Source organism: Panthera pardus, unplaced genomic scaffold, assembly GCF_024362965.1.
Source record: "Panthera pardus isolate Hobbes unplaced genomic scaffold, ASM2436296v1 HiC_scaffold_16, whole genome shotgun sequence".
NCBI lineage: Eukaryota > Metazoa > Chordata > Mammalia > Carnivora > Felidae > Panthera > Panthera pardus.
This window is the reverse complement of record NW_026526721.1, coordinates 52,373,826-52,390,210: the sequence shown is the minus strand read 5'-3', so window position 1 is coordinate 52,390,210 and position 16,385 is coordinate 52,373,826. Positions and strand designations below refer to the sequence as shown.

At 36.2% G+C, this 16,385-nt stretch overlaps 1 protein-coding gene across 4 annotated transcripts in view; it reads left to right on the top strand.

Annotated features, from left to right (window-relative positions):
• The window catches only part of CBLB (Cbl proto-oncogene B), a 211,870-nt gene that overhangs the window by 181,978 nt on the left and 13,507 nt on the right, over positions 1–16,385 (top strand). For 3 of the 4 annotated variants that reach the window (XM_019448254.2, XM_019448256.2, XM_019448253.2), the window contains 2 exons: positions 2,269–2,409; positions 9,967–10,086. In XM_019448254.2, coding sequence (XP_019303799.1) covers positions 2,269–2,409; positions 9,967–10,086 — 261 coding nt within the window. The remainder of the gene's footprint in view (positions 1–2,268; positions 2,410–9,966; positions 10,087–16,385) is intronic. The other variant, XM_019448255.2, reaches the window with a different exon arrangement.

Here is a 16,385-nt window from a genome sequence, read left to right as displayed (position 1 = left end):
CTGAGATTTTAAGTACAATTCTTTAATGAATGTGTACTTACTTTTTCTTTCAGGATACAATGACCCCATTCACTTAGCTAATTACATTTTGGAAACTTACATATTTTATTCTAGAGAACTGAGAAATAGATTCTGTCATAGAATCATTGCAACTACACATCCAAGGAATCTCAATTTTTCTGGTTCAAATTTTAATATGAAGTACACTAGTTTGTGTGTGTGTGTGTACATGCGTGAAGGTGCATGTGTGTATATATGTTAAACTTGGCTGGTGCTGGTATCTGTGTTGATTTCATTAATTCTAAGTTGGAAGCTTCTCCTATTTTTAGAGGAAGACAATTAAATCTCCACACACCTTAAGGCTTCACAAGTCACCATAACATAACGTATGATGAAGGTCCGTTTATAGGCTTATGTGAATTAATTATTAGGCTCCCAGAAATGTGAAATGACTCTTGAGTTTTTCCACAAACCTCATCAACCAGTGTTTCTAGTTATGTAACAGCAGTGTCTTTTGCTCCTGTTCTTTCTGTAGTTCAGTGCTTCATTCTCAACTACATGAATTACAAGCACCTGCTAACTTCTTTACCTCCAGTTTTTTTCTCCCTCCCACTTCTTCCTATATGCTGGTTTTTGACCTGCTACCCAAGTCTTGATGATCTAAATCAAGCATCGTCCAATATAACTTTATGTAGTGATGAATGTATATATTCACATGTGTGACTGTGAGTGGAACTGAATTTTAATTTAAGCTAAATAGCCATGTGTGGATGCTGACTACCACATCGGACAGCGCAGATCAGTGTTCCCGCCTGTCTTTACAGCTCAACCTTCCTCTAGCTCTTCATGTGCATTTCATGCTTTATTTATACTATTTATTTTATACTATTCAGTCTGTCAAGAAGACACCATCCTAGCATTTGATGAATAAATGGTTTTGAGGCTCTGATATCCCCGGCCTTCCTGTTCTTGGTAACGCCTTGCTAAATGCCACTTTCTACATTTCCCTTCCCTCTTAAGCGTGTAGCTTTCTCTGTGGGACCTGTGATACCTTCACCTGTGAATCATACCTCTTTGTGAATTTTTCTTAGATCTCCTTGTGGACTCTAAGCTCCTTGGATCAGGTCCTTGTGATTTTGATCTTCATAGTTACCCACGTGCCTAGCATGGGACCTGACATTTAGGGGCTGAAAAAAGGATTTGAATGAATAAGATGATGAATGTAGCAAATAGCTGAAGGCTGGGCTGACAGCAAAGCTCTCGCCCTCCATCCTCATACCTTCAAATATTTTAAGTTAGACAAATATTTATGATCATTAGAGAATGTGTTTTGAATATTTTTTGCAAGGCAAGTTAGATGAATGGTAAAACCATTTTTCTTTAAAATGTAACTTTGGCTTAAGTCGATAAATTTAAATACACGCATTTTTATTACTGGAACATGTACGTGTTTGTTTATATCCTGTTTGATTCACAAAGTATTTGAGATTACTTACAAAAATACATACTTTGCAATTTTATTGTTTTAAAGAATCAAGATATGGGAAAATGTGAGTAGAATAGTAAGATGTGGCAGGGGAAAAATAAGTAGACATAAAAGCATTCTGCAATATTCTGTAGTTACTAAAGCTGGGAAATATGCAGATATAAGTAGTTTGGGGACCACAGAACATAGTTCTATATTTAGCTGTTCCTTTTTAGAAATATCTGATAAGTAGACAAATATATTCCTGTACTGTATGTTCATTTTCTATATTTTAACAATGAAATATGTGGAACATTAGTTTAAATGAATTAAAATTCAGAACAAACTTTAAAAGATTATTCTGTTCTGTAACATTAAAATTTTTGTGCATATTGTGATTTTCTAATAAGAGGCTGTGAACGCTTATTGTTACATAAAGAATTCTGCTTTTGATGGTATGACCTATAATAATATTTAGTTCTAACTTCCCGTGTCTTACTATTATAAAGGTTGTAAGTAGATAATCAGCTTTTTCATAACCTGCAGTACTGCTTTTTTAACAGAAAGGCCTGGGTGATAGGAAAAGTTTACACATGTACATGTGTGTTTGTGTGCCTGTGTTTCTCTCCAAACACTCCCAGAAAATAATTAGCTTTCATTATCAAAGTTGGTAAACTGCTAGATAAACCCTGCCGGTGAAGTTCTGTAGGAGCAGCAAGAGAAAATCAATCATTGCTTTGGCCTGATGCTGTGTTTTCATTAATGAGGTTTTGCTGTTGATATTCACCTTTCTTTAAATGCAGGTGAAGATGCTTTTGATGCCCTCCCCCCATCCCTGCCACCTCCCCCACCGCCTGCAAGGCACAGCCTCATTGAACACTCAAAACCTCCTGGCTCCAATAGCCGACCATCCTCAGGACAGGACCTTTTCCTTCTTCCTTCAGGTGAGAGGAAAAAGCCAAAGAAAACTTTTCACTTAAAGCAAGAATATTTCTAAGATCATACCGTCAAATAAGCATCAGTAATTTATTGGTTTCTAGCTCCCTAGCAGAACATTCTGGGTAGAGAAAAGGAGAAATTGCGTAGGTTTGCTTGTCAGTTGGTTGATTTTAATGCAAAGGATTCCACAAATGACAAAAGCGATAGGAATCATAGATTCTGTGGAGCTCCTCCAATCCACATAACACCCTAATGTCACAAAAGGCTTCCCTGAGAACCAAAAGGGCTCCGTGATTAACCTAGTAGTGATGACGACAGAATTTAGACTGTCCCGATTCTGTGTACCGTATGTTTTTCTAATAAGTTTTAATTTTACTAGCTATGGCTATAATTTTATTCAAAAAGATAATATTTTGGTAAATTGCATTATTACAGCATTAATAGAGAAGTTTTTCTGAAATATCTACATTTTATTGTTACCATCGTTATTTTTAATGTCTTAATATATCTACTCAAATTATTGTTTTTCCAGGAAAAATTAATACATACCTTGTTTTTAAACCTTTCAAGTGAGGAGTAAAAATAAAAGAGACTTAATAAGCCATCTGCTCCATTAGTCAGAACTGTCAGGAAAAAATAATCAGTTACAGTGAATCTGCTGATATTAACTGTTCCAATCTGTCATATTGGTGAGACTGATCTGTGTTCGGAAACATTTATCTCAATTTATTTTGGATACATTTGTATGTTAGATAAATCATTAAAAGATTTTAATAAGTGGAGCGCCTGGGAGACTTAGCTGGTTAACTGTCCGACTTTTGATTTTGGCTCAGGTCATGATCTCACAGTTTGTGAGCTTGAGCCCAGTGTCAGGCTCTGTGCTGACAGCACTGAGCCTGCTCGAGATTCTCTCTCTCTCTCTCTCTCTCTCTCTCTTTCTGTTTCTCTCTCAAAATAAATAAGCAAACTTTAAAATCAGTTTTTAATAAGTGCTCAATTTGTGCTTTGGCCTCCTCTGTGCCTCAGTGAAAACTTGTGAATCTTCACTATTATCATTCACTTTCAGCACTCATGTTTCTTCTAGGGTTTTCTTTTCCACTTAGTTTGATAACCTAGAATGTTTGAGGTCATATATGGATAAGACCCACAAATTACACACCTGTAACTTAGAATAGGTAGCTTCAGGTTCTAAAAGTAGTCTAAGAAATAATTTTGAGTTCACTTTTTCATCAGTAAATACTGATTGAATTGTCTTCTGTGTCACCCGCTCTGTTGGATGCCTCCCTGCTCTCCTGGAGTGAATTCACTGGGTACTGCTAATCAGAGGGTGAAAACTCATATGCCTTCGAATCCAAGCAGAAAGCATAGATAACTATGAGACTTCTGTTCATTCTTATAAACACTGATAACATTTGCTATCTTTTTCTCTCCTTCAAATCTTTGTTTTACACGTGGACTCGAACATAAAAAAAAAAAAAAAAAAAAAAAAATTACTCTAAATCTTAACCTTTCCCAAGGCTAATTTCTGGATAGTCTCTGGTCAGATTCCTGCAGTGTATCTATTACCTTTTATATATATGATTTAGGCCCCATTAAGTAAAAGCCAATGTAGTACCTTCTTTTAAAATTAAGTCAAGCCTTCCAGGAGTTGGAAGAGAACATTTTACACACAGACGTCTACCTGTTTTTAATCAAAAGAGTTAGTTGTAAAACATTTGAGTTCTTTATCATAATTTAATTTTTCATGGTGCTTCATATAAAAAACTTCACAAAAATGCTCTCATTATTAAAAAATTACAGAATGAAAATGCCCGTTTTATTCATTAAAACAAAACTTACATAAACGGTTTTATTTCCTATAGAGTTTTGCTTGTTTTTGATTTTGCTTGGCTGCCAGGCATCTTGGCAGTAGTCAGCCTTAACCTGTGGTGTGAGGTTAGCATAGGGCCAAGGCGGTGTTGTTGGAACCTGGGACTGTCATTCTTGACCTTCTTTTATACATGGAGGTATTGTAATTCCACTCTCAATAATGTTGGCATCCCTTGATCATAAATACTTCCAAGAAAAAAACTTTTTTTTTCCCTCTTCTAGCCTTTCATATCATTCACATGACAAATTTCTAGTCTGTTGCCAAATACTTTCTGAGATCCATTGAGACAACTATTTTTATTCAATTTTATTTATTTTTCATCAAAGCATAATTAACATACAATGTCATATTAGTTTCAGGTGTACAACGTATCGATTCAGTGATTCTATGCACTAGTCAGTACTCCCCACAATAAGTGTAGTCACCATCTGTCACCATCCAGTGTAATATCAGTATTATTGACTATATTCCTTATGCTGCACTTTTAATTTCTATGATTTATTTTATAACTGGAAGTTTGTACCCTCTTAAGCCACATGTGTTAGCTCTCCTCTTTTTCAAAAGAAATACTGTAATTTTTCTTACATAACAATAGAACATGTAGGTTTCTTTTCACTCATAAATAAGTATTTGAGTATCATTTTACAAATTATTTAACACACTGTATATCTAAAGTATAAGACTTTTGACCTTTCTTCACTCTTCTTTCATTGAATTTCATGAAATACTCTCTAAATGATAAATGAAAGTTTGACTCAATAATTCTAGAACCATAAAAGGTAAACAGAGGTGATTGTTACATTAAACAGACTGTATGAGCATTGCACTGCCATTGTTTTCATATTGTTCAGTCTTTAGAATTTTAGTCCAGTGTAACCTTTACTGGCATGATTGAGATTTGGTTTCCTTGATGAAATCATTCTCCCTAATTAAAGACAAAGGATAGATGTCTTAAAAAAAAAGATTGGATTTCCTCATGACGTTGTATTAAATACCTAATCAAGCCTCCGTCTCTGTTCCCAGTATTCAGTGCCCTGCACACCAGAGTCAGGTTCACCTTTCCAGCCTTATAACAGCAGTTTTCAAACTGCAAGGTCCTGCGTTTCTGCAAAGGAGCCTCAGGATTCCTGCAGGGGCTGGAGGGGAAGCAAAGCAGGGCACAGCTCTGATGCTTCTTTTATCTGTTTTCTGTCTTCAGCCTTCATGCAAGATATCTTTTGGCAAATAGTAATGCCCACTGCTGTGCATGAGCATCCATTCTGGACGGGCTATAGTCCTATCTTCACAAAACCTCAAGAATCCTCAAAAACAGCCTTACACTTTGTTAGCATATATGTGCTTTTGTTCCATTCACAGAGGCACTTCTTTTGTGCTGGTGGCTTGAAAGAGGCACCCCTCCTTCCACTTTGTGCCAGGGCCGGTGCTCCTGGAACAAAGCCCAGGCTGTCTTGAACTCTGCTCATTCCCATAACTGCATGTCTTTGTGCAGTGCGCAAAATACACAACACATCTGGCAGCCCTTATTGAACCTTCCTTTCACTATTTTTCTAACCTGGATCTCTTTTGAAGTCCTTTTCTAATCTTAAAGTCACAATTCAACTCTAAAAGCCAGCAAATTTGACTTTATTACAAAAATGAAAGTTTTCCATTTGGATCCAGAAATGCAATTTCACAAGTAAAATAGAATATTTGGATTGTTAGCAAGAGTTATTGAAGGGAATTTAGGCAGTTTTGTTAACTATGACCTTTATGAAACACTATCATGATGTGGCTACCAAGGGAGCTCGTGACATTTGAGGGTTGCACTCACAGAGATCAGATCGGAGGGGTGAGGTGAGGTCTTCCCCAGTGCTCGGCTGGCGTGGGACCACTGTGGTGACATGTTGAAGGACTGATGGGCTAGAGCAGCGGTTGGTTCTCAAATTGTAGTCTTCAGACCGGCATCATCAGTGTCACCAGGGGAATTGTTTAAAACAATTTTTTTTAAGTTTGTTTATTTTTGAGAGAGAGACAGCACGAGTGGGGGGCGAGGAGGGCAGAAAGAGAAGGAGACACAGAATCCGAAGCAGACTCCAGCCTCTGAACTGTCAGCACAGCTGACTAACTGAACTCATGAACCACGAGATCTTGACCTGAGCTGAAGTCAGGCTTAACCCACTGAGCCACTGAGCCAGGTCCCCTGCCAGGGGGACTTGTTTAAAAATTAAAATTCTTGGGCTCCACAGAAGACTTAACTAAATCAGAAACTCTGGGGTAGAAACTCTGCACCCAGCAATCTGTGTTTCCATAAGCCTTCTAGGGGACTATGAGGCATGCTCAATTTTGAAAATACTGAGCTGGGGTATTCCTGGGGGAAGAGAGCCAGGATGCTGAAGGGAATTTACACCTGCTTGCAAAAAACTATAGCAGATTAAAAGAACTGCAACATTTAATGAGAGACACAACCTTGGAGATATATATATATATATGTATATATATATACATGTTGTATCTAGTTACAATATTTGGGAAAGAAGGGTTAGATACCCTCAGTGTCTCCTTCCAAGGCAGACCAGAGAAGAATAATTAAGAATGAAATTTCATCGTAATTTCCTAAATTCTTAAGGAATTCTTAAAAAATTTTTAAAGAATTATTGTATCTCAGAGGGGTAGTGAGTTCTTTAATACTGGAAGATTTAATCAGTGGCCAGATCACTACACAGTGTGGATTTTGTAAATGTGAGTTAAAGAGTGAGGGCCACAGAGAGAGAGGAATTTTATTTCACCTACATAGCTCTTCAAACCCTTCTAGCTATTAGATCCTGCATTGATGTTCTTTTAAAATTTGGGGGATAACTGGTAAATACTGCAGATGGTCTTTGGACAGCCCCAGAGGAAATATGCCACTGTTTTAACTGTCCAGTTTTATTTGCCTCTTTTTCTACACTTGAGTAAAAATTTGGAAGTATTTCAGATAACAAAAACAAGAATTAAGAAAAACATTCCATGATACCTCTTCCTTGAGATAACCATTCGATAGGTTTCCTTCTTACACGGCATAATTTTGGTCGATGCAAATTTTCCCACTTCTTTTACAGCGAGCAAACCTTTCCTCCCTGTCTTTCCTTAGATTTTTATAATCTTTAAATGAAGTATTAAATTTTCAATTTAGCATTACCATACTGTAAATCACAGGCAATAGCACTTTGCTTTTTGGAATAGATTAATCCCATCATGTTTATTCACTCATTTCTCAAACTTTTATTACTATATAAATGGTAAATCGGCTATGGTATTTTCAATTTGTACGTTTTAATTCTAAGTGTGGATACAAAATTTTACTTCGGTTAGTTTTTGAAGAATTTATTTTTGAAAACCTTATTGCTTTTCAAATTTTCTTTTTATCAGGAGACCATTGATGATTATTGTACTCTCCGTAGTAATTGTGTTGTCTATCTTTTCCCAATGAAGCATGAATACTTTCAACTTTACAACTTGCTATAGAAGCCCAGTGTGCCCTATACCTGCCCAGTAGCAAAGTTAGCATGAAGGAAGACGTATGGTAGTGATTCAGAATTGAACTAAGTATTTTTGCTGTTTATGACAATATTTTTAGTGTACCTAGTGACTTTTTAAGTGAAATAGTTTCATGGAGCATTATCATACAGCTGTATATTTTAGTCTACTTATGACCTGTAGTATATCCAGAATCTAATGTTTAGTCTTAAATGCATGATTAGTAACAGCATATCTGACAAACCTATAAATTACCCTAAAGAAATTTTTAAAAAGTATGTGTATTGTAAAAGGCAGTCTTTCCTCTGACCTAATGTTATATCAGTGATGTTTAAAATGCACAATAACTGAAAGTAAATTTTATGAATATTTAAATCTAAATCGTGAGGAAATTTCTAAACTTATGCAGAAATCACCATACTTGGTTCCACTGGTTACTCTTCCAAATCAAATGATTAACATTTGTTGCATGGAATTTGATTTATCTTCTCATTGCTTCCTAAAATATTTCAGCAAAGTTAATGAGGCTGAACCATTGACTCTTCAAATACTGAAAGTGCTAAATCTAACACAAATTTTAATCTCGAATTTAATGAAAGCAAGTTTAGTAGCCTTACTTAGGTCAAAAAGCCTCCAGCAAAGCCAGGAATAATTACTGTACTCAAGAGAGGAAAATAATAATCAAAGACTTCAACTCTTGCCTTACATTATCTAGTCAAAAACTAGTATAAATATGTGTTCATTTTCTTCTTATAAATAATCCTTACATATTCTTAATGACAAACTTAAAGGGATGTTCAAACAATGAAATATAATCGGATCCTTAATATCTACAATTTTTACTTATGGTAGCATTTCAGATTTCACTGATTTTGAATTTGTGAAAAATATTAATCTATTTGGGTTTGTTTTTGGTAGTTAAAAGCAAATACTTTTGAAGTTTAGGCTATTAGCCAAGCAGCGTGCTTGGTACTGTGTGTTAGAGGACATAATTCAAACATGATGAGTAACGTAAGACCCCTGCCCTCAAAAGAACTTAGAGCACCTCTGGAGATACTGACAGACATAAAAGAAAGTAATATGAGAGAAGAAAACAGAGGAACCAGAGATGGAAGTGGTGTGGCTAAGTAAATTATCAGTGAATCAGAAATGGCAGAGGTAATGTGGACCTACTCAGAACTGAAACCAGTTCTATGGATTTAAATCCATAAACTACTAATTTTAAATCAGTTAGGTTTATGATCCTAACAATTTACTATAGTACCACTGACAAAATTTATTTTTCTGCCTTCAGTTCCAGTTAATAAACATAATCAGAAGTAGCAAAATAATTTTTTATTTGTGTACAATTCACAATTTGCACTGTTTCAGATACCCCCTCTCTGACTGCCAAGGTGGTTGAAAATGTCACTTTTTAGTGTATGTGCAAACCTTAATGTTAATAGCACAATTTTTAATAATTGAATTTACTATTTAGTGAGCCAGTTAAAAATGACTTTTAGGGGCACCTGGGTGGCTCACATGGTTAGGCTCAGGTCATGATCTCACAGTTGGTGAGTTCAAGCCCTAAAGTGTGCTGACAGCACAGAGCCTGCTTCAGATCCTCTGTCCCCGTCTCTCCCTGCCCCTCTCCCACCCTCCCCCCACCCTGTCTCTCTCTCTCTCTCTCTCTCTCTCTCAAAAATAAGACTTTTAGCATAGGATGCCCAATATAGTAGTATTTTAAAAGACACTTTATATGTACAGGAAATTTATGTACATGAATTTATTTAATCGTCACAAATCCCGAATGTCAGGTCCATTTTAAAGATTAACTGATTTGATAATGACACTTATAGGCAAAAGTCAAAAAAAATTTTTTACAACAGCTTCTGTTCATTGTGTAGGACAGAATGGGACAGAAAATAATAATTTGAAGCAGCTTGTATCACTAAGAATTTTATAATTAAGATCTGAAAATTTTAAATATAAAATTAGTATTTTGTATTATCTAGGAATAAATAGGAGGAGCATATTTGAGTGACGAATAAATTAGAAATAGGCAAGTGGATTAGAAAATGGTTAATACCAGTCATGAAATTATTTTTCTAATTTATTTCCAAAACCTTTGATCTTTATAGAGAATTTCTAGGATTTTTTCCTTCAGCCACTTGGTAGAGATAATCATTTTAATTTGAAAATTATCTTTACTTTTAAGATCCCTTTCTTGATCCAGCAAGTGGCCAAGTTCCTTTGCCTCCTGCTAGGAGATTACCAGGCGAAAATGTCAAAGCCAACAGAGCATCGCAGGACTATGATCCGCTTCCTTCATCTTCAGGTGAGTTAGCAAACAATAGTAATACTACTTCCTTGCATTTATACAGTGCTTGCTGGTTTTCAGAGCACTTTTTTATTCGTTACAGAATTTAATGAGCACTCCCAGCAAAGTATTTTTGTCACTTTACAATGTGCTTACAAAACTTGTATTACAAGTGGAATCCCTACGAAACTGCCCCACAAATAAGAAAAAAAAAGAAAAAAAGAAGCAGCTTTCATATTAACCTTGTCACTCAGTAAAGCACATATTCTGATTCAGAGTCTGTTCCTTCTCTAACCTTTGTTTTGCCATACCAGAGATGAGAAATGGGAAAAATCTCTTCGTGCATCAACATGCTGCATTCTCTTGTTTCTCTATTAAAGGGAGAATTCTCTTTAGAATTAATATTAGCACCAAACTATTAATTTTCCAACCTTACTTAAGGGTGATACTGCAGTGCTCCCCTGTCAGCTATTACGTAGAATGAGGGAAGAATGTGCCGTCTCAGTAAATACCAGTCATACTCGGAACCATTAATAATGAAATGCCGCTGCTTTGCTTCTTTGGGAGGCCTTCCTCCAACAGCATATCTAAAATGGTTCCCCATACCTTACGCAGTCCCTTTCTGCACTCTTCTTGTGCTTTATTTTTCTTCATTGCATCTGTCACCGCCTGAAATTCCATTCGTTTGCTTGAATTCTTATTTGTCCATCTTCTTTGCTAGAATATTAATGCTTTGAAGATAGGAGTATGGTTTGCTTCACTGCTGTATCCACATACGTTCACAAGAGTGCCTAGCACGTGGCTCTTGGATAGGTGGATGGCCGAGTAGAGGAGTGGCTGATGTATGGGTTATGCTGAACACACGTTTTTCTTTATTGAAGGATTGTGGTTTTCTTTATTGAAGGACGGTTGACACAATGTTACATTAGTTTCAGGTATGCAACATAGGGATCTGATAAATCTATACCTTATGGTATGCTCACCACAAGTGTAGCTACCATCTCTCACCATTCAGTGCCATTACTATCTCATTGACTGTATTCCCTGTATCGTACCTGTTATCCTCATGACTTATTCATTCAATAACTGGAAGCCTGTATCTCCAATTCACCTTTACTGATCTTGCCCATCCCCCCCATACTCCTCCCCTTTGGCAACCATCAGTTTGTTCTCTGTGGGTCTGTTTCTGTGCACGCGCACACACACACATACACACATATACACATACACACCAGCTTTATCCATTCATCTATCAGTAGACACTTAGGTTCCTTCCATATCTGGGCTATCATAAATAATGCTGCTGCAAAAACATAGGGGTACATGTATCTTTTCAAATTAGTGTTGTTGTTTTCTTTGGGCAAAATACTAGTAGTCGAATTACTGGATCATATGGTATTTCCATTTTAATTCTTTGAGGAACTTCCAGACTGTTGTCTGCACCAATTTACATTCCCCCCAACAGTGCTGGAGGGTTCCTTTTTTGGACACCTTCGCCAACACTTGTTATTTCTTCTCATTTTGATTCTAGCCATTCTGACTGCTGTGAGGTGATCTCATTGTGGTTTGATTTGCATTTCCCTGATAGTGATGTTCCACATTTTTTCATGTGTCTGTTGGCCATCTGTTTGTATTCTTTGGAAAAATGTGTTCAGGTCCTCTGCCCATTTTTTTATTATTTTGGGGGAGGAGTGTTGAGTTTGAGAAGTTCTTTATATAGTTGGAATGTTAACCCCTAATCAGATGTATCATTTGTGAATATCTTCTCCCACTCAGTATGTTAGATGGTTTCCTTCATTGTGCAAAAACTTTTTATTTTGGTGTGGTCCCAATTGTTTATTTGAGAAGACCTATCTAGAAAAATGTTGCTAAGGCTGATGGCAGAGAAATTTCTGTCTGTGTTTTCTTCTAGGAGTTTTAAGGTTTCAAGACTCACTTTTAATCCATTTTGGTTTTGTGTATGGTGTAAGAAAGTGGTTCAGTTTCATTCTTTTGCATGTAGCTGTCCAGTTTTCCCAGTACCATTTGTTAAAGAGACAGTCTTTTTCTCATTGTATATTCTTTCCTTTGTTGTAGATTACATGGGCTTATTTCTGGGCTCTCAATTCTGTTCCACTGACCTATGTGTCTATTTTTGTGCCAGTACAATACTTTTCTGATTACTGCAGCTTTGTAGTATATCTTGAAATCTGGGATTAAGATACCTCATGTTAGGTTTTTCTTTTTCAAGATTGCTTTGGCTATTTGGGGTCTTTTGTGGTTCCATACAAATTTTAGTACCATTTCTGTGAAAAGTTCTGTGAGTTGTGAAAAATGCTGTTGGTATTTTGATAGAGACTGCATTGAATCTGTAGATTGCTTTCAGTAGTATGACATTTTAATTCTACCAATCCATGAACATGAAATACTTTTCCATTTGCTTGTGTCATCTTCAGTTTCTTTCACCAATGTCTTAACAGTTTTCAAAGTACAGGTCTTTGACTTCCTTGGTTAAGTTTATTCCTAGGTACTGTGTTCTTTTTGGTGCAATTGTAAATGAGATTTTTTTCATTTGTATCTCTGCTACTTCATCATTAGTGTATAGAAATGTAACTGATTTCTGTGTATTAATTTTGTGTCCTGCAGTTTTACTGAATTCATTTATTCTAGCAGATTTTAGTGGCGTCTAGGGTTGTCTATAAATCGTATCATGTTGTCTGCAAATAGTGACAGCTTTACTTCTTCCTTACCAATTTGGATGCCTTTTCTTTTTTTTTTTTTTTCTCTGATTGCTGTGACTAAGACTTCCAGTACTATGTTGAGTAAAAGTGGCAAGAGTGGACATCTTTGTCTTCCTGCTGATTTTAGAAGGAAAGTGCAGTTTTTCCCATTGAGTATGATGTTAGCTGTGTGTTTTTCATATATGGCTCTTATTATGTTGAGGTCTCTTTCCTCTAACCCCACTTAGTTGAGAGTTTTTATCATGAGCAGCCAGATGTTGAATCTTGTCCAATGCTTTTTCTGTATCTATTAAGATAAGATATTTATCCTGTTTTGTTGATCTGGTATATTCATGTTGATTTACAAATATTGAAGCATCCCTGCATCCCTAGGATAAATTCCACTTGATCATGGTGAATGGTCCTTCTAATGTATTTTTGAATGTGGTTTAGTCATATTTTAAGGACTTTTGCATCTATGTTCATCAAGGATATTTGTGTGTGTGTGTGGTGTCCTTGTCTTGGTGGTTTTGCTATCAAGCTAATGCTGGCCTTGCAGAATATATTTGGAAGCTTCTATTTTTTTTTAAATAGTTTGAGGAGAATAGGTATTAAATATTTGGTAGAATTCACCTATGAATCCTCATTTTTTAACTCATTTCTGGACTACTGTTTTGAGGTTTTGATTACCAATTCAATTCCATTACTAGTAATTGGTCTGTTCAGAGTTTCTATTTCATCCTGATTTAGTTTCAGAAGATTTGATGTTTCTAGGAATTTATCCACTTCTACTTTGTTGACTTTGTTGGCATAGAATTTTTTATAGCAGTAGTTTCTTACAATCCTTGGTATTACTGTGGTTTCAGTTGTTATTTCTATTTTGTTTCTAATTTTGTGTTTTTATTTTTGATGATCCAGCTAAAGGTTTATCAATTTTGTCTGGTTTTTTTTCATCAAAGAACCATCTCTTGGTTTCATTGATCTTTTGCAATTTTTTTTTTCTTTTTTGTCTCTATTTCATTTGTTTCTGCTCTGGTGTTTATTATTTCTTCCCTCTACTAACCTTGGGTTCTGTTTGTTCTTCTTTTTCTAGTTCCTTTAAATGGAAGGCTAGATTGTTTATTCGAGACTTCTCTTGTTTCCCGAGGTAGATCTGGATCACTATAAATTTCCCTTTAGAACTGCTTTCTCAATATCTTAAAAATTTTTATACTGTTGTGTTTTCATTTTCATGTTTTCATGTATTATTTTATTTCCTCTTTGATTTGTTGACCCACTGGGTGTTTAGTAGTGTATTGTTTAGCCTCCACATGTTTGAATTTTTTCCTTTTTTTTTTTCCCTTGTGATTGATTTCTAGTTTCATAACATGTGGTTGGAAAAGATGTAGCATATGATTTCATTCTTATTAAATCTGAGATTTGCTTTGTGGCCTAACATGTGATCTACTCTGGAGAATATTCCATGTGCACTAGAAAAGAATGTGTCTTGATGTTTTTGCATGGAATGTTCTGCATATATCTGAAGTCCATCTGGTCTAATGTGTTGTTCAAAGACATTGTTTCCTTATTGATTTTCTGTCTGGATAATCTATCCATTGAAGTAAGTGGAGTGTTAATGTCCCCAATCATAGTGCTGTCAGTAGTACTCTCTTCATGTCTGTTAATACTTGCTTTATATATTTAGGTGCTTCAATGTTCAAGGCATAGATATTTAAAACCATTAAATTCTCTTGTTGGAGTGAACCGTTTATCATTATGTAATGCCCTTCTTTGTCTCCTGTTACAGTCATTGTTTTAAAGTCTATTTTGTCTGATAAGTTGCTACCCTAGCTTTTTTTTTTTTCCATCTCCATTCACATGGAATTTTTTTTTTTACCTTTTCACTTTCAGGCTGTATGTGTCTTTAGATCTGAAGCAAGTCTCATGTAGACACCATACAGATGGGTCTTGTTTTTTATCCATTTGGCTGTCCTGTGTCCTTTGATTGGAGCATTTAGACCATTTACATTAAAGTAGTTTTTGATAGGTATGTACTTTTTGCCATTTTATTAATTTTTGGTTGTTTTATAGTTTTCATGTTCCTTTCTTCTTTCTTTACTTGTGATTGATGACTTTCTGTAGTGTTATGCTTAGCTATTTTTTATGTACCTATTATAGGTTTTGGGTGTCTGGTTACCATAAGGTTCATATATAAATATCCTAAGTATATAGCAGTCTATAGTAAGTTAATGGTCACTTAAGTTTGAACCTATGCTCAAAGAACATTCTCACTCCCCCCTCCACATTTTATGTATATGTTTTCATAGTTTATGTCTTTTTATTCACAATTTTCTTCTAATTATGACCTTATATTTTCCTCTCAGAGTCCCTTTGACATTTTTTTTTAACTCTGGTTTAGTGCCAACGAACTTTAACTTTTGTGTCTGGGAAACTCTATCCTTTAATTCTGAATGACAGCCTTTCTGGGTAGAGTATTCTTGGTTGTAGGTTTTTTCCTTTCAGTACTTTGGATGTACTCTGCCATTCCCATCTGACCTGCAAAGTTTCTGCTGAGAGATCAGCCTTGTGCAGTTTCCCTGGTATATAACATTTTGCTTCTCTCTTGCTGCGTTTAAAATTATCTTTAATCTTAACATTGTAATGAATATGTGTCATAGTGTGGACCTCATGGGTTCAACTTGTTTTGAACTATATGCTTCCTGAATTCTTCCAGATTCTTCTGTTTTCTTCCCCAAGTTAGAGATGTTTTCAATGTTTGCTTGATGTTGTCCAAGAGATCCTTTAACCTAGCCTTCTTTTTTGAATTCTTTTTTTTCTTTTTGCTGTTCATCCTGGGTGCTTTCCATTATCCTGTCTTACAGAACCATTTTTCTGCATCTGCTAAAGTACTGTTAATTTCCTCTAGTGTATTTTTCATTTATTCTATTCTTCAGCTCTGACTGGTTCTTTATATTGTTTATCTCTTTGTTGAAGTTGAGTTCTACTCTTCTCTGCAGTTCAGTGCTCATTTTTATGTTCATTAAACTCTTAAGCAATATGCCTAATAATCTGTGTTAATTTATTTATTTTTCTGAGGTTTTGTCTATAATTTGGAGCATGTTTCTCTGTCTTGTCATTTTGGGTGATTTTGGTGTCTATGAATTAGGTGGAATGGCAACTTCTAAACATGATGAAACAGTCTCGTGTATGGTCCTCTTTTGTATAGACTGTGTGCCTGTTGCATTTGGCTGGAGGTCCCTAAGTTGAAGTGTGCCCAGGCTGGCATGGTCCCAGGGATCTCCAAGCAGAGAACGCCCTGGCAGGACAGCTGAAGTGGGTGCAAGCCAGGGTGTCACAGGATGCTCAGTGCGGAGTTGCCCTGGAGGGGTGACTGGAGCCAATGTCGGCTGTAGGGGCCCAGGGCACTCGGAGCCAGTGCAGGCGTGAGCCAGGAGGTCCCAGAGCACTTTGCACCCCGGGGTGCCCAAGCAAACTGTCTGAAGCTGAAGCGGTGTAGGAAGTGTTCCAGGGTTCTTTGTACCTTTGCCACCTCAGTGCAACAGCTGGAACCGTATTGAGTGCTGACCAGGGTGCACCACGTTGGAGCTGCCTTGTGGGATTCTAGGGCTGGTATGGACT